We start from the raw sequence: 19276 nt of genomic DNA, 5'->3' as shown, positions 1-19276 counted from the left end.
CACCTTTGACCTGGGCTTATTCACCTTCTTCTATGCCTATGATTCTGAGGTTTAGCCTTCTCACAATGTCCCACATTTCCTAAATGTTTTGTGTTAAGGATTTGTTGGATTTATGATTTTCTTTGGTTGTTGAATCTACTTCCTTTAGTTTATCTTCAGCACCTGAGATTCTCTCTTACATTTCTTGTATTTTGTTAGTTATGCTTGCATCTGTAGTTCCCAATCATTTACCCAGTTTTTCTATTTCTAGCAATGCTTCAGTTTGTGTTTTCTTCATTATCTCTATTTCAGTTTTCAGGTCTTGGATTTTGAGTTGTTTCCTTTAACTGTTTATTATTTTTTTCTTGGCTTTCCCTACTTTGTTTAAGAGATTTGTTCATTTCTTGCATTATTTGCATGGTCTTTTCCTCTATTTCTTCCAATTTTTGTTTATGTTTTCTTCCATATCTTTAAGGGATTTTCTCATATCATCTGTGATAGCATTTGTCTTTTTTATGAAGATAGTTTTTAAGTGGTTTTCTTCTGTTTCATCTGCTTTGGTGAGTTCAGGTGTAGCTAATGTATAGTCCTAGATCAGGGTGATGTCATGATTGTCTTTCTACTGTTAGGTGTTTTCTTCCCATCTCTTCTTCCAGTGGGTGCAGGTGGGGTCTCCCTCTACACTGCTAACCAGGTGGGCTTAGGTGGGTCAGGAGTTCAATGTCCATAGCTATGGGTGGTCCAAGCTCTCTAGGAGATCTCTCCTCTGGCAGAGGCCCAGCAATGAGTGTCAAAGATCAGGCAGGTGGGGACTCAGGGTGGCCCTGCATGGATAGAAGGGTCTCTAGCCAAGGACCAGAGCTCCACTAGAGGCCAAGTGATGGGGATCTTCTACAGAGGGCTAGCAATGGGGGTCAACATTCTGGCAGGCTGGGAATCAGGGTTGTCCGGGAGAGATAGGTGGGTCTCGGGTTAGGTTCTTCAGAGGCCCGGCAATGGGGGACAAAGATCAGGCAGGCACTCATGGCAGTCTTCCATCAAAGGCCCAGAGATGGGAGTCAAGGACCAGTAAGGAAGGGACTCGGGGTGTGCCAAACTTTTTTCAATATGCTACAATTACCTTGATACCCAAACCACACAAAGACACAACTAAGAAAACAACTACAGACCAATCTCCCTCATGAACATTGATGCAGTCATACGCAATAAAATACTGGCAAATCGAATCCAAGCACACATTAGAAAAATCAACAACCATGACCAAGTATGCTTCATACCTGGATTGCAGGTATGGTTCAATATAAGAGAATCTATCAATGTGATCCACCATATAAACAAACCAAAAAAGAAAAGCCATTTGATTGTCTCACTAGATACTGAAACAGCCTACACCATAATTCGATAGAAACAGCCTACACCATAATTCGATAGTGTTTCATGACAAAGGTCTCGGAGAAATTAGGTAACAAGAACATACCTAAACATAATAAAAGCATTATACAGTAAACCAACAGCCAACTTCAAACTGATAGGACAGAAGCATAAGGTGATTCCCCTCAAATCAGAAATAATACAATGCTGCCCTCTCTCTCCATATCTCTTCAATATTGTACTTGAAGTTCTAGTTAAAGCTATAAGACAAGAAAAGGAGATCAAGGGGATCCAAATTGGAAAGGAAGATAGTTTACATAAGCAACCCAACAAACTACCAGTAAAGGCCTACAGCTGATAAACACTTTCAGCAAAGTAGCAGGATACAAAATAAAATGAAAATATCAGTAGCCCTATTTTATAGAGACAACAAAGGGGCTGACAAAGAAATCAGAGAAACACCACTCTTTACATAGCCACAAACAATAGAATGTATCTTGGGATAACATTTACCAAACAAGTGAAAGACCTACATAGCAAGAACTTTGAGTCTTTAAAGTAGAAATTAAAGAGGATATCAGAAAATGGAAAGATCTCCCATGCTTTTGGATACGTAGGATAAACATAGTAAAAATAGCAATCTTACCAAAAGTAATCTACAGATTCAATGCAATCTACATCAAAATCCCAGCACAATTCCTCACTGATCTTGAAAGGTAAAAAATCAACTTTATATGGAAAAACAAAAGACCCAGGATAGCCAAAACAACGCTGTACAATAAAGGAATTTAGCGCTCATAACCATGCCCGACTTTAAGATCTATAGTCCTGGCAACAGCCAGGCATTGGCAAATAAATAAATAAATAAATAAATAAATAAATAAACAAATAAATAAATAAATAAATAAAGTAGACAGGAAGACCAATGGAACCAAATAAAAAATTCTGATATTAACCCAAACACTTAAGAACAACTGATTTTTGAAAAACAACTAAAAGAATGGAAGGAGGAAAGCATCTTCAACAAATGGATTTGGCAAAACTGGATGATGGTGTATACAAGACTGCAGAAAGAACCATGACTATCGCCATGCACAAAACTCAAGTCCAAATGGATCAAAGACATCAACATACATCCAGCCACACTGAACCTCTTAGAAGAGAAAGTGTAAGGCACACTTGACCAAATTGTCACAGGAGACTTCTTCCTGAACATAACTCCTGTAGCACAGGCACTGACATCAACAGTTAATAAATGGCAACTCCTCAAACTGACAAAGAATATAACTGACAAGACCAAATGGCAGCACACAGACTGGGAAAGATCTTCACCAGCTCTACATCTGACAGAGGGCTGATATCCAAAATATACAAAGAACTCATGAAACTAGTCACCAAAACCCTATTAAAAATGGGGTACAGAACTGAAGAGAGGAAATCAAAAAGGCTGAAAGACCCTTAAAAAAGTGCTCAACATCCTTCCCTATCAGGGAAATGAAAATCAAAACAACTCTGAGATACCATCTTACTACTTCCAGAATGGCTAAAATTAGAAACACCAATGGCAATGAAAAACATCATTGAAAAGGGGAAGAGTCCTACACTTCTGGTGGGAGTACAAACTTGTACAGTCATTTTGGAGATCAGTATGGCAGTTCTTCAGGAAAATGGGAATCAGTTTACCACAGGAACCGGCAATCCCTCTCTTAGGCATATACCCAAATGATCCACATCCATGCAACAAAGACATCTGTTCAACTATGTTTGTACCAACATAATTTGTAATAGCAGAACCTGGAAGCAACCTAGATGCAGTTCAACTGAAGAATGCATAAAGAAGATGTAGCACATTCACACAATGGACTATTTCTCTATGGGGGAAAAAAATGGAATCTTGAAATTCACAGGCAAATGGATGGAACTTGAAGAAACCATCCTGAATGAGGTAACCCAGTCACAAAAAGAGGAACATGGTATGTACTCACACATATATGGATTTTAGACATAGATTACAGGATCACAAGCCGATAATTCACACTGACAGAGGAGGTAGGTTAGAAGGAGGATTCTAAGAGATTCATATAAGGTCCCTCACAGAAGGGGAAAGGGAAAAGATCTTCTGCGCATATTGGGAGTTGTGGGGCAGTGAGTAGAGAGGGATGTAGGAGAAAGAGAAGGGGAGTAGAGGAAAGAACATGGGGCTAGGAAAATTTTGTCAGGGGAGGAATAGACAAGAATAGAGAGAGAGAGACAGAGAGAGGGGGAAAGAGAGATAGAGAGAGAGAGAGAATAAAAGATCGAGCCGTTATAGTTTTGAATAGAAAACTGCTTCTAGTGAAATGTCCAGAGACCTAAAAAACAGAACCCAACTAAAAATTTGAGCAACATAGGAGAGGCTACCATAAATACCCTTCACTGATAATGAGCTAGATGCCTAACGTATCCACCATCACAACTAAACACTGAGCCAACTTGAATCCAGATGTAGATAGGGTGGACAAGACCAGGGTACAAAAACCCACAGAGACAGCTGACCTGAACAAGGAGGAGCTATTGGGCCCCCAGACTGATAGTTGGCAAACCATCAGTTGACTCAGACCCCCTGAACATGGGTCTCAATTAGAAAGCCTGGGAAGTCCAAGGGACCTCCTATTGTGAGCCAGATGTATCCCTGGTACAATAAAGGACTTTGGAAGAACACTCTCCATGGAGGGATACTCCCTTAACCTGGAGGCAGGAGGGAGGGCCTAATCCCTACTCCAAATGACTTGACACATTTAGATGAACCCTCCTGGAAGGCATCACCCTACATGTGGAGTGAGGAGTGGGGGGATGGAAGAGGAGGTTGATCCTGAGGCAGGAGTTGGTGGGAGAGGGAACTGGGATTAGTATGTAAAATAAGAAAAGTAAATTAAAAATGAACATGTTAAAAAAATTTATCAAGCTACATTATCAGGATTCATCACCATTTCCATCAAAAATTATATGTGCATGTTACAATATGCTATGAAAATATTTACTATGGACATTGACATTGCTGGTGTTTAATGTTTTTAGAATAAAGACATAAAATTCTGTCAGACATACCATGATGGCTGTTATGAACACATTTGGGGAGTGTGAATAATTTAGTGTGTGATTTAAATAGCTTGTATGCATTCATATTTCTCTGTGCATTATTCTACATAATTTATGAATTTTTCATTTTTGTACTCCACAAAGTAACACTATGCAGAAAATAGTGTTAGCAATGCAGATGGTTAATCTGAAAAGTAGCAGGAACCAGTTCTGTGAGGAAATTTGGAGTTGTGTTCCATTTCAAGCTGTTGTTCATTTTAACATAATTGCTACTAAAAATGTCAAAAAAAACAAAACAAAATAAAAACCACATACAGATACATTAGAAACAACGTATTTTGTTAGACTACTGTGCTTACTATGCAGAGATAATCTTAAAAGTGTGTTAAGCTGGAAGTGACTAATTTATTGGAGCCATTTGTTTTTAAATTTTGCAATAGATAGTCCTCAAATTAGAACTCTTTGAAAAGATTTCTGAGTTTGCTTTATAACGCTGTAGATAAAATGAATTATTTAAATATTACATGTTGCTTTAATTAATCTCCATCAATACTTCTCATTTCTATAATACTAATAATTGAAAAACTCAAATGTGTGTGTGTGTGTGTGTGTGTGTGTGTGTGTGATTGAAAGAGAGAGAGAGGAGAGAAAGAGACAGAGAGAGAGAGAGAGATGAAATTTCCATGAGTTTGTAAGTTGCCATAGGTTAAATTGATTTATCTTCCATTGTTTTGCTGACATATTTAAAGTGTAATCATAGAAACGTGACATGATTAACTGGAAAAAAAAAAACCCATGGAACAAATTAACAAACCTCACTGAAAGTGAAATTATGAAAATGTACCCTGTGAGAGAAATAAATGGGTAAATTTGCCTAAAAACATGAGTAGCAATGATGAGCGATCTCTGGGGTGCAGTTTCCATGTCTCTTGCTTAATATTCAGATATCTTGAAGAACATTTTGGAATTTCTCTTTAATATGTGCTGTCACCAAACCAGCATGTTCTGGGTACTTTGATTTTACTGACAAACTTTCAAAGACTGACAGGTTTTCAATCACCAATGGGAAAATTTAGTTCCTGATATCAGAAGAGGTAAATGGGAGGTCAAACAAATAGTCTTCTATCATTATGCACACAACTCAGTGGTTGACTTTGAAGTCGTATCTCAATAAATCACTACGTGAAAATCATTATTATTTCTAAATTACATATAAACATGGCCCTGGTAACAGAATTAGAATGTGCTGGGCCCACAGATTAGTGTAGTTTGTATAAAAAATCTGTATTACATGCATCTTTATATGCAAAAGCTATGTACTCCAACATCTAAATATTAGCAATTGTTAAATTGTATGAACACATGATTTCCTCTAAAGAAATCTAAGTGAAGTTATGAATAATTTAGGAATAGCATTTAGGTGTTCAAATAGAACTCTCTCCTACACCTAACATTATGTATCATTGAGAAACCAGGGGAGATAGTAGGCTATGTTTTAAATATTCAGTGTATTCTGAAAATGAAAATAATAAAATACAAGGAAAAATAGTTTATCTTTTCTTTTTTGCAGTGGAGTGGAATATATTGTGCATAAAGAGTAGAGACTTTAGCCAGCCTTCTACAAAGTCTCAGAAATATTTTAGATGGTGGATATTTAGATATATTGATAGATGAATAACACTAAAAGGACAGGAAACCTTAAGTTTCTTTGCTATTTTAATGTGTTAATCATCTCTATAACCATCCCCTCCATCACATCCAATCATAATCCAAGTAACCAAGATGTTAAGTAAGTTGTAATTTATTTCTGAAACCAGCCATTGCAGAATACCCTGTGGAGACAGAGAAACCAGGCAGGTTTGTAACATGGAAGTGGTCTTTCATCAGTCACTCCAGCATACACTGATGAAAGCCTAGTAATCAGGCTGCTATGTTGAAGTAATTAGAACAGTCATTCTGATGCTTATACCAGAAGCATAAGAAATTGCACTGATAGGTGGTTCCAGATCAAGAAAGTGACACTCCTCCCACTTCCCATTCTGTCTTAAGTTAACCTAGCAGTACTGAGATACGATGTATCTCTTTTGCTATGTTAAAGCATTGGTCAAATTCCTTTGCGAGAAGAAATGGGTTTATTTGAATTGAAGGTTTAAATCTATCATTGAGGGAAGCTAGGGAAGGAAATCAAGTCAGGAACACAGAGACAAAACTAAAGTGAAAGTGGAAAGCTGTTATGTCCTATTGTTCTTCCTCTGTCTTGTTCAGCTACTTTTCAATATAGCCCAGACCCACAAGCTTAGAAATGGGGCCTCCTCTAGGGAGCTGGGATTTACATAGAAATTAATAAAATGCCCCATATTCATGCCCAAAAGCCTGTCTGGTGGAATGAGTTCCTCCACTGACATTGCCACTTGCCTGGTGACCATTTTTATCAGGTGAACAATAACTAACAGGCCCAGTTGCAGACAATGTGCCCCTGCATGCTTCTTTGAGGCTCCTACTTTGCATTTGGTTAAACCTTCTGTGTTCTATGCAAATATGGAGAAATATTACTCTTCCCATTCTAAAAGAAAAACAAATCTAACTTTCTTTTATTCTTTCTTGTAAAAGGTTAAATTTTAACTTGTGTTTTCACAAATCAATTGGTAATTTGATTAATATGTCTCCTGAAGTTTGTTGGCATGTCCATAAGAATGTGGGTATATTGAATAAAGAGTAACACTTAGTATTTTAATATTTGGTTGTCTCTAAAGAACATGATGAACATAGAACTCCCCGGACAATGTGTCTACTAATGTGCACTTTTAGTTTCCCATTTCTTCTTGAGATAATATGTAGTTCTTTCTCCATAGCTTAATATTCCCTATTTAACACTCCCAGTTCAAGCTGTTGTATTCTTCCATATATAATTTATACTATTACTTCTTTATATGTGATTTCCAGGAAAAGAGTATCAGTTGAATGTGCTAAAAAATTACCTAATGTATGAATGAATAATTGAATAAAATGAGTAAATTATAACTATACAGATATATATATGTATATATATATACATATATATATATATAAAACCCAATTATTCACATACTTAGTTGTACTATAGAACCATGTAAAGACTACAGCTGCTTAGATACATATTACACTAAATCAGTGGAGTTCATAATTCAGCAATAATAAATTTTGAAGGATTGAAACTTTAGTTTCCTGTTAACTACGGTTATGTCAAGATCCATAATTATTTTCAAATCATGAGATGAATAATTACTGACAACACCATAATGAATGCAGTCTCAATTTATATGCCCCTTAATCTAATTCTGGAATTGTGGAGACTATTAAAAATAGAGGCAAATATTTAGGCACTAGTTTTAACCCAAAAAGGAATTAGGAAAATATATATCTACTCTGTATCCATTCTGCTTTTGTTAAGTTAGAAGACAAACTTCACAACATACTTGAATACAGATTTCTTTACAATACTCCCCATTATGTGATATGTAGTTGGTAAAAAAATTCTATAAATCTAATTTTTCAAAACTATCTTGAATTATTTGGAGAAATAGCTCAGTGGATAGGGTGCTTGCCATGAAAGCTGGAAGACTGGATTTCACATTGACATAATCAACATGAAAAAGATAATAAGAAGAGTGGGCACCTTTAATTCTAGTATGTGGGGATAAAGACTATGGATCTATGGAACAATTTTTTAGTTACATGAGGAGAACCAGGTTAACTGGAAATCTACCTCAAAAAATAAAGTGGAATGTGATTGAAGAAGACACCCCATGTCAACTTCTATCATCCATATAAATGTACAAACATGTACTTGCTTACTCAAACACATACTCATAAATGTGAAAAATTTTAAGAAATTACTCACATTGTCCTTTATTAGAGTATGGGACTAAGAAAATTAATGAGTTAAATTCAAAATATTGGCTTTACTAGAAGACATATGTTTTTATAATTAACATAATTGATATCAATTATACTGTTGCCATTGGTTAAGGTATCCATAAAAATGTATATTATTTATACCAGATCTCTACTATAGGGTATTCTAGTGTGTGTACATGAAGAATAAATATACATATGTACAAATAATCCAGTTCCTTAGAAACACATCCAATCTTGTCACACAGAATGTTATGCTAAATTTCATATAAGAGGCAGATATTGAAATTTCTAGAAGGCAAAATTTAGGGGCTTTAATAAAGGTCATTATTGATAGTATCTCTGAAAATTACTTAGTTTGCCATTATTTTCCCTGTACAATAAACTGGTGTGGGTTAAATATTTAAAAAAAAAAAACTTTTTAAAAATCAAAATACGTTATATAAATGTTGTGATAATGGTAAGAGATCATCAAGTAAATATACTTGGACATTAATGATATATAGAAGTCAATGAAATAAGCTTTTTACTTGAGTACTTAGAAGAGATATCTTAGTCATCACTGACAAAGGATAAAAGGACTGGCCATAACGTTCAGAAGAATACTCAAAAAATGCAGGAATACACTATGAAATAAAATTATTATGAAAGTATTTTCTACTAAATAATGGGAAAATACCATGAATATGTAACATAATATTTCATCAAGTTACCATTAAACTCAGTCTAAAAGTGAGATTTCAGAAATACATAAAGGTATTTCAATACATGTCATTCTGTGTTAATATACAAAGAAAACCACATGATCATATCAACTGTTGATAAAAATATTAAGGGAAATTTGCAATTTACATCTGATTCTGAAGAAACCCAAGGTAACTAAAAATATACAGTTTCACCCAAATAAAGAACATCTAAACTTACAGTTAATCTTACATGGTAAGCTAATTAATACTTCTTATAATTGAAAAAAATAAAAAAATCTGGGTGTTGTGACTTCTACCTATAATTCCAGCAGAGGCAGTAAATTGAATAATATTTGAGACAAACCAGACTTCAAATTGAGTTCTGGTCTATCCTATGATAAAACCTATGTCTAAAAATAGAAAGCAGACAGAAATAGGAAAACGAGTCCAATAATATATCATGATGTTCACACCTAAAGGAGGGTAAATCACTCTCTCCTCAGTCATCAGTTAGTTGACTGTAATTCTTTGTCTAGAGTGGAACATCTTGAAACTAAATCCTTCCACTCTAGCATGTCTATTGATGCTCTTAATGTTCAGTTCCTGGACCTTAAAACCATATCCACACACACAATAATATTGACAAAACACATTGGATTTTATATTTTCTCGTGTGTGTGTGTGTGTGTGTGTGTGTGTGTGGTGTGAGTATGTATGTGTGTGTGTGTGTGTGTGTGTGTGGTGTGAGTATGTATGTGTGTGTGTGTGTGTTTAAGAAGGATAATCAAAGAGGTAATAATTTGAAAAGGGGAAAGAGAGAAGTTGGAGAGAGGAAAAGCAAAGAAATTTTATAATTATATTTGATAAAATGTTTATAAATATGTAGTTAATTTTAGCATGGCCCACATGCCTGCTAGTTCAGTAAGGCATGAAAAAGAAAGAAAGCCTATATACACCAACCAGGAAGAAACACGGCTATTGCTATTCATGGAAAATTGCTATATGACCATAGAAAATTCCCAATAAATAAATACTCCTAGAATTTTAAAAACTTTATGATCAAGAATGTTGTCTTTCTAAGCAAATTTTACATTCATATATTAGCATGAAACAGTCAAAGAAATAAACTTAAAATTTAAGTAATTTTAAAATGTAAATGAATATTTATGCTTAACCAAACCTTTATAGAATTGCTAGATAGGTAAAAAGACAAATCACTGATTGAAAATATCACAGAATTCTGGCCAATTATAATAATATTCACCATTCTAATGGCTTGATATAAGGAGTAAAATTGCCAGTCATTTACAAGTTAATTCATCGGATCAATGAAATTCCCAGCAGTAATTCTTTATAGATGTGTGTAAATCTCATGTAAAATTTGTATAAAATATAAAGGACTTCTAATTTCTAAGCAGTTCGGGGAAGAATCTTGAAGACATGAAAATAATTCATCAAATTTCAAGATTTAGAGGTACAATAATTAAAAATGCTGTAGTATAAGCAAAGTAAGGTGAGACACACTCACACACACACAAAACCAAACCAAACAAACAAACAAACATAAAAAAAAAAGCTCAGAATATTGTAGAAACTTATCCATACATGTAATGAGTTATTTTTCTCTCTGTTACAGGGCAGGTTAATGGAAGAACATAGTTGTGGTTGTTGGCATTTAATTGATCCCCATTGGATCCTATGTTTGAATTCCTGTTTGCCAGTTTTTTAACTATTTCAGGAAGTCTGAAACTGTGGCCCAGTTGTTTTAAGTCTGTCACTTGGAGTGGGAATTGAGGTCTTATTTCCAATGTGACTTCTTAGTTGCTTCATCAGATCCCTGACACTTGCTAGATTGTCTAGGCTATCATGAACTCTAACCTTCTGAAATTGCAAGCCATCCTCCCACCCCAAAAATAAAAGTTGCCTTGATCATGCTTTATTATCACAGAAATAGAAAAATATATCCTATTATAGGCTTTCCAAAAAATAGTGAGATAATTAGAAATGCATATTGCATTAGTTACTTTTCTTGTGCCTGTGACAAAATAATCTTAAATTTTCATTGGCTTATATTTTAAGGAAATATACTCCATCATGGCATGTAAGGCATGATACTGTGAGAATTTCTCAACAATAACCATGTAAAGACAGTCAGGAATCAAGAAAGATTGTTGGTGCTCCAATTTCTTCCTCATTTTAGTCAGAAATAAAGCAAGCCTAAGGTACTCAGTTGTGCACATTGAGGGTGGATCTTCTCTTCCCCAATTAAACCTCTCCCCAAACACCTGAGAAGAGAGATGAGAGTATTTCCAAGCTGATATCAAACTCAGTCAAGTTAACAAGGAAGATTACCTATCACTTGAACCAAAATAGACTACATTTAACCAAACTATTTCAGCTTTGGCCCTTCAAATTTGTTGATTCATCTAGCTGACCTGTAATATTCACTGACATAGAAGTACATCTAGTTCATCTATGAGGTTCATTTACACAATTCTATTTTTTTTTCAAAAAGGTAAAGTCCAGTAGATTATCTGAGATACAAGCTTATTTTAACAAAACAAGGGCAAGTAAATATGAAGAGATGGAGTGAGGGAATGATTTGATTATATTATGCTAAGAGTACTTACTATGAAAAATTAATTTATATTCTTTCAATATGCAATGACACAGAATGTATCTTTCCATTACAAAAGGAGAGAAGTTATGATAGCAAAACAAAATTGAAACACATGAAGACTGGAACTCAGAAAGTCAAACTCTAACTCAAAAAAGATCCATTTCTTTCCTTTGGTATGGATGGCATTAGCTGATTTATAACAGGATTAAGTAATCCTACCTTTCAGTTTAGCCTCCCCCCCCCCCCCGGTGATACATGTACTCTGCTTCTGCAGCTGAGGAGCCAGTGGTTGCTCCAATGTCTGTATCTCATAGAGTCTTGTCATTTTCAGCATTCTCAGCTGAATCTGATTGAAAATACTTCTATGATAGTGATTTGAAGCCCCTACGCAGCATCCTCAATTCTACCTTTGAAAATTAATTTACATACTTTAAAATTAAAGTCCCAAAGGAAGTGTAAACCTACCACAAGAACACTTTCTTGCTATGTTCATAGCAGCATTTTTCATAATAGCCAGAACCTAGAATTATACTTGATGTCCCTCAACTGAACAATGGACAAGGGAAATGTAGAACATTTACATACTATAGTACTACTCAGCTGAAAAAACAATGACTCATGAAATTTACAAGCAAATGAATGTAAGTAGAAAACAATCATTGAGTGAGGTAACCTAGACCCAGAAAGACAAACATGGAATGTGTTCACCATAGGTGGTAATTAGGAGTAAAGGACCCCCATCAAAAGTTCTCTGCTAAAGAGACTTTAGCTGGAGAGCGCCAGACCCTGGTTAGAGCCACCTACCAGTGCCAAAATATCCTGAATATAAGCCCAGTATTTGACCCTCACCATATTTGATCTCCATCGCCAGGCCTTGGCTAGAGGGCCTCTGCCAAAGAGGCCTCAGCTGGAGAGTGCCAGGCCAAGGCTAGATCTGCCTATCAGTGTACAGAACATCCTTCGGGATCTTTGACTATCATTGCCAGGTATCTGATGGAGCCTGAACTTTAACACGATTGCCAGTCCCCTGACTGTGGAGAGACCTCCTAGAGAGCTTGGACCACACAGAGCAACAGAACTCGAACCTCTGATGTACCTAAGCCCACCTGGGGAGTACCATAGCGAGAGAAGGAGACCCCACAACACCTACTGGAAGAAGCTATGGGAAGACGGCAATACAAGAAAACACCTAACAATAGAAAGACAAGCTTAACACAACCAGAATCTAGGGAATCTACACCAAATAGACCAGAACACCCAAAAGCAGATGAACCAGAAGAAAATAACTTTAAAATTATCGTCATAAAAATGTTATAGGCCACAAAGACAATGTGAGAAAGTCCCTTAAAGAAATGGAAGAAAAAACAATTGAACAGATGAAGGAAACGGTTCAAGACTTGATAAGTGAAATATAGACAATAAAGAAAACACAAACAAAGGAATGCTAGAAATAGAAAAACTGGGCAAACAATCAGGAACTACCAACAGAATTCAAGAGATGGAAGAGAGAATATCAGATGCAAAAGATAAACTAGAGGAAATAGTTTCATCGACGAAAGAAAATCATAAATCCAACAAATCCTCAACACAAAATATCCAGAAAATGTGGGAACAGTAAAAAGGCCAAACCTAAGATAGATAAGCATAGAGGAAGATGAGGAAGCCCAGCTCAAAGGCTCAGAAAATATATTCAATAAAATCATTGAGGAAAACCTCCCCATTCTGAAGCAGGACATGCCCATGAAAATAAAACAAGCATTATGAACACCAAATAGACTGGACAAAAGAAAAATACCCCTCGACACGTAATATAACATACAGAATAAACAAAGAATATTGAGAGTAGGGAAAGAAAAAGGACAGACCTATCAAAATTACACCTGATTTCTCCATGGAAACCCTCAAGGCCAAAAGGTCCTGGATAGATGTTCTACAAGAAATAAGAGTCCACAGATGCCCCCCCCCACCCAGGATACTATACCCAGCATAACTCTCAATCACTATAGATGGAGAAAACAAGATATTTAATAACAAAGCCAGATTTTCACAATACCTATCTACAAAGCAAGCCCTACAGAAACTCCAACCCAAAGAAGTTAACTCCACTAACAAAGACATAGGCAACAGATAAAACTTTACCAGAATCCAAGGGTAAAGCAGAACTAATATACCCACGATACCACTGACAAAACAAATCTAAAAAAACAAGCATTAATAATCAATGGTCTTTACTCTCCCTCACCATTAATGGTCTTAACTTGCCTGTAAAAAGACACAGGCTAACAGAATAGATACCAAGACATAATACATCCTTCTGCTGCATACAAGAAACACATCTATGCTTCAAAGATAGATATTACCTTAGAGTAAATGGCTGGGAAAAGATCTTCCAATCAAATGAGCCCATGAAGCAAGCAGGTGTAGCTATACTACTATTTAGCAAGTTAGACTTCAAACCAAAATTAATCAAAAGAGATGAAGTAGGTCATTTTGTATTCATTGCAGGATAAATCCATCAACATAAAGACACAGTTATGAATATTTATGCCCCAAATACAAAGGCACCCGTCTTCGTAAAAGAAACACTACTAAAACTCAAAGCTCACATAAAACCTCATACACTTATAGTGGGAGATGTCAACACACCACTCTCACCACTAGACAGGACCAACTTTCAGAATCTTAACAAAGAAACAAAAGACCTAACAGAATTTATGCCTCAATTGGGTTTAACAGACATCTATAGAACATACCATGCAAACACAGAAGAACATACATTCTTTTCTATTCCACATGGAACCTTCTCTAAAATCGACCACATACTTGGTGGCATAAAAAACCTCAACAGATATAACAGACCTGGAATATTTCCCTGTATCTCATCAGACCAACATGCTTTAAAATTAGAATTCACCAACAACACAAATCACAGAAAACCTACAAACTCATAAAAACTGAACAATGCACAGTTTCACCATACCTGGGTCAAAGAAGAAATAAAGAAAGAAATTAAGGACTTCCTAAAATTCAATGAGAATTAGGACACAACATAGCAGAACTTAAGGAACACCTTGAAAGAAGTGTATCGAGGGAACTTCATTGCTCTATGTACCATATGAAGAAAATAAAGGATAGTCACATTAGAGGTTTAACAGCACAACTGAAAGACTTAGACAAAAAGACACAAACTCACCCTAGAGGAGTAGACACCAGGAATTAATCAATTTTAGGGCTGAAATTAATCAAATAGAAACCAGGAAAACAATACAAGAAATCAATACAACATAAAGTATCTTGGGGTAATGCTTACCAAACAAGTAAAAGTCCTATATTCTCAGAACTTTGTGACTTTAAAGAAAGAAATTAAAGAAGATACCAGAAAATGGAAAGATCTCCCATGCTCTTGGATAGGTAGGATAAACATATTAAAAATGGTAATCTTGCCAAAAGCAATCTACAGATTCAATGGAATCCCCATTAAAATCCCACCACAATACTTCACCGACCTTGAAAGGATAATAATCAACTTTATATGGAAAAACAAAAGACCCAGGATAGCCAAAACAACCCTAGACAATAAATGAACTTCAGGAGGCATCAATATCCCTGACTTTAAGCTCTACTACAGAGCTATAGTCCTAAAACAGCATGGCATTGGCACAAAAGTAGACAGGTAGACCAATGGAATCGAATTGAAAATCCTGATATTAACCCACACACCCATGAACAACTGATTTTTGTCAAAATGGCTGAAAGTATACAATAGTGGGAGCAAAACATCTTCAACAAATGGTACTGGCACAATTGGATGATAGTGTGTAGAAGCAACGCACAAAACTCAAATCCAAATCGACCAAAGATCTCAACATAAATCCAGCCACAGTGAACCTCTTAGAGGAGAAAGTAGGTATGAATAAATTGGTATAAAAAACCACTTCCTGAAGATAACTCCAGTAGCACAGACAGTGAGATCAACAATTAATAAATGGCTTCTGTAAGGCAGAGGACACAGCAGTGGACAAGTCCAAACGGCAGCCCACAGACTGGAAAAAGATTTTCACCAATCCTACATCTGACAAAGGGCTATCTCCAAAGTATACAAAAGAACTCAAGAAACTAGTCAATAAAACACCAAATAACCCTGTTAAAAATGGGGTACAGAACTGAAGACAGAATTCTCAATAGAGAAAATCAAAAAGGCTGAAAGTCACTTAAGAAAGTGCTCAATATCAGGAAAATGCAAATCAAAACAACTTTGAGATACCATCTTACTCCTGCCATGATGCGGGAACTCACAGAGACCACAGACCACTGACACTGCACCCACAGTCAAGGAGACTGAATGGGACAGACCTAGGCCCTGTGCATATGTGTGACAGTCTGACAATCATTTAGCTTGGGCTCTTGGTAAGGCTTCTAACAGTGAGAACAGTACCTCTCTCTGGCTCTTATCTGGCTTTTGGTAGCCTCTGCAGCATTCTGGTTTACCTGGCCTGCCTGAACATAAGGGGAGGAATTTGATCCTGTGTCAACTTGATGCCCATAGGATGTATGTCCCTTTCTGAATGGAGATGCGTAAGTGGATGATGAGGGGAGTATATAGGAAGGAGAAAGGACAGGAAGAGTGGAGGGAGGGGATACTTGTTGATATCTAAATAAGTGGGAAAAATGTTATTTAAATAAAATCAAAGAAAAAATACCTGGTATCTTCCACAGGTGGAGTGTACCTTCAGGGTTCATTTCCAACTATTTGAATGATAAGTGAAAGTGTCTCCATATTCTCTTTAACAATTATAGCTGCCTGGACTGATTTAAACTTTGACACATGCCCAAACCTATTCCCATGAGAACATCCATGACAAGAAATCATGTATAGCACCAAAATGTTAGTCATGCCCTTCATATAATATTAAGCAATGGAAATAAGACATTTGGGAAATAGACTCTACCTCCAGACAATATTGGTGTGCAATGCAATAAGAGGTTAGGAAGTGAAAAACAACCATATTGAGTCTCTTCCCAAATTCATAACTCAGAAATATAAGAAATGACAAGGGCAACTTACATTTTTAATCCTCAGATGTTACATCTAGTTGCCTTTGCTCAGGAGTGAATAGCTGTGACAAATTGATTGGTGTGAAAGTACGAAGACATTAAAAGAGAGCAAATACTGATAGCCTTACTACATTGTGTTCATATGAATGAAAATTATTGTGATAGCAGATAGAAGACAGAACATAATTAGAGTTTCCATAGCAATACATATGAGAGCTTGAACCCTAAAGGATATATATAAGAAATGATGATTAATTTGAGATAGACACACAGATTATGTGAGTCAAGGCAGGAAAGAAAATGAGATGCCAATGTTTTTGGAGGTTCATCATGTATGTGGTTGAGACATTCATCATTGGTCATGGCTAAAGTATATGCATTTATTAATTTCTTATTTGATGTTTGTCTTATTTTGGGATGAATTGTTTGTTTTAAAATAAGAACCAAGTCAATCTCAACTATGGAGAATACAGGGGAATGTAAATATTGTAATTTTATATGTTTTGGTGGTTTTCAGAATTGAATATTAACATAGCACCAGAATGGAGACATAGCATGATTTTTAAGCAATGTTTGCATTGTAGATATTTTGAGGTTGGAATTTTACAACATTCAATGAAAATAGCATTCAGTTTTAGGGCTTCTACTTTCCCCTGTCTTTGGAAAGACAGTTAAGATTTCTGACTGATGATTCTAGTAACAACAAAACATATGTTAACAGTGATGTTATCAAAACAAAAGGTTACAGACCCCCCCAAAAAAAATCAAATATTTTACAGGGACTTCTACAAAGGATTTGGGACTAGTATCCATTATAAATAACAATATCAATGCAGGTAGAGATACAATGGGATATTCAAAGCCATGCTGAAGTAATATATTCTATGATACTCATTTCAAAACATTTGACAGTAAGAAAAGAGATTATCAAAACACAATCTGTGGGCATATGGCTATAGACGAGGAGTTTTAAACATGACATTTATTATTGGTATTAGCAGGATTTGTTAATCATCTAAGAAATCAATGGAAAAATAAGATTATTCTAACCAAACAGAAATGTGAAACATTTTCTTTAAATTTTCAACCAGATATTCAATTGACAGAAACACAGACTTGGAGAGATATTTCAATATTGACGCTAACAGTGGAGTTATCACTACTGCCAAAACATTGGATCGAGAGACAAATGCTGTCCATAATATTACAGTCCTTGCAATGGAAAGCCGTAAGTTGAAAGGTTCAAAATGATATTAGGATAAAGCACAGTGAAAATAGAGAATGGGTTTCTATGAGATGATGTCAGTTTGAGCTGTAAGAGTTTGACTAATTTGGACAACCCCAGCAAGTCCCAAATGACTAAACTGTAAAATACTTACAGATTTACTTGTTTCATATGCTGATATTTACATAGTTAATTGAAAATATAAAATGTAAAGTCTGATAGGTGCGAATTGCCTTCTGAAGTTTGCTTTCTATTAAGTTTTAGATATTGCCTTTATCCTGATAGGAAGTAAGTTGACCTCTACAAACACACATAGATATGAATGTTCTGACCCTGAACTTATTTTGTATATGAGTGAAATAATTTAAGAGAAAATATAACTATATCTATATTCCTAAAATGTGTAATATTTTATAAAATACATAGAAAATACACATAAATGTAATATGCTAGTACTGAAATAATTATCTGGTATGCCATCAATGAGTTGAATTTTATTCAGCATTTTTCTTATCAAGGACTGGACACATGCACACATGTATATACATATTTAAAACAAATACATAAATATAGATACCTCCCTATTGTGCATTATGAGCAAACGTAAAATTATATCCTTAAATATATATATATATATATATATATATATATATATATATATGTATTAATGAATCTATATGTAGTTCTTTTCAGAAAGCGTAAATAGTATCATAAATATAGGTTTCATTTGAGTTTATATTTTAGAAAAGGAAAGTTTTCAATTTCTTCTTGATTTTTCTTGTTTCTTGAATAAAATAACAAGAGTGTGGTGAGTATTCTATCAGAGTTAATTAGAGAATATGTTCTTATCTCCTAGAGAATCCATCTCAGGTTGGGAGAGGCTACGTGGCCATCACTATCCTGGACATTAATGACAATGCACCTGAGTTTGCCATGGACTATGAAACCACTGTCTGTGAAAATGCTCAGCCTGGGCAGGTGAGAGCTTTGAATCACTTCCTCTTTGACTGGCATTGCTTTAAAAGCATCCAGCAGTGCTGTCCTAGAAACCTCCCAGTTCAAGATAGCTCACAATCTGCCTTTTTCAGTAAAGCTAGCCCTTTGATGTGTAGCACAAACTAATATTAAAAGAATGTCAAATTCCAGTTTAAAAGGCTGATGAAAATTCCACAGGAAGAGAAAGTAAATATTGTACAAAGCCTTGTTTCATGTGTCAAGGCTTGGATTCCTTAAAGAAGGAATAAAAACATAGTAAGCTTGACTGAGCTATTTCCTACATTACATTACACAGCAGAGTTTAAATACCTTGACTTCTATGAAGTACATGCAGTACAAAGTGGCTTTGGTTTTTCCGTCCCTATTGCTCAG

At 35.5% G+C, this 19276-nt stretch overlaps 1 protein-coding gene across 1 annotated transcript in view; it reads left to right on the top strand.

Annotated features, from left to right (window-relative positions):
* Cdh7 (cadherin 7) overlaps positions 1-19276 on the top strand; it is a 151325-nt gene that overhangs the window by 107539 nt on the left and 24510 nt on the right. The window contains exons 7-8 of the mRNA XM_051203901.1: positions 17775-17911; positions 18765-18886. Coding sequence (XP_051059858.1) covers positions 17775-17911; positions 18765-18886 — 259 coding nt within the window. The remainder of the gene's footprint in view (positions 1-17774; positions 17912-18764; positions 18887-19276) is intronic.

The sequence above is a fragment of the Phodopus roborovskii genome, unplaced genomic scaffold (assembly GCF_943737965.1).
Source record: "Phodopus roborovskii unplaced genomic scaffold, PHOROB, whole genome shotgun sequence".
Classification (NCBI taxonomy): Eukaryota; Metazoa; Chordata; class Mammalia; order Rodentia; family Cricetidae; genus Phodopus; species Phodopus roborovskii.
Note: the sequence above shows the minus strand (reverse complement) of the source record. Positions and strands in the feature narration are given on the sequence as shown.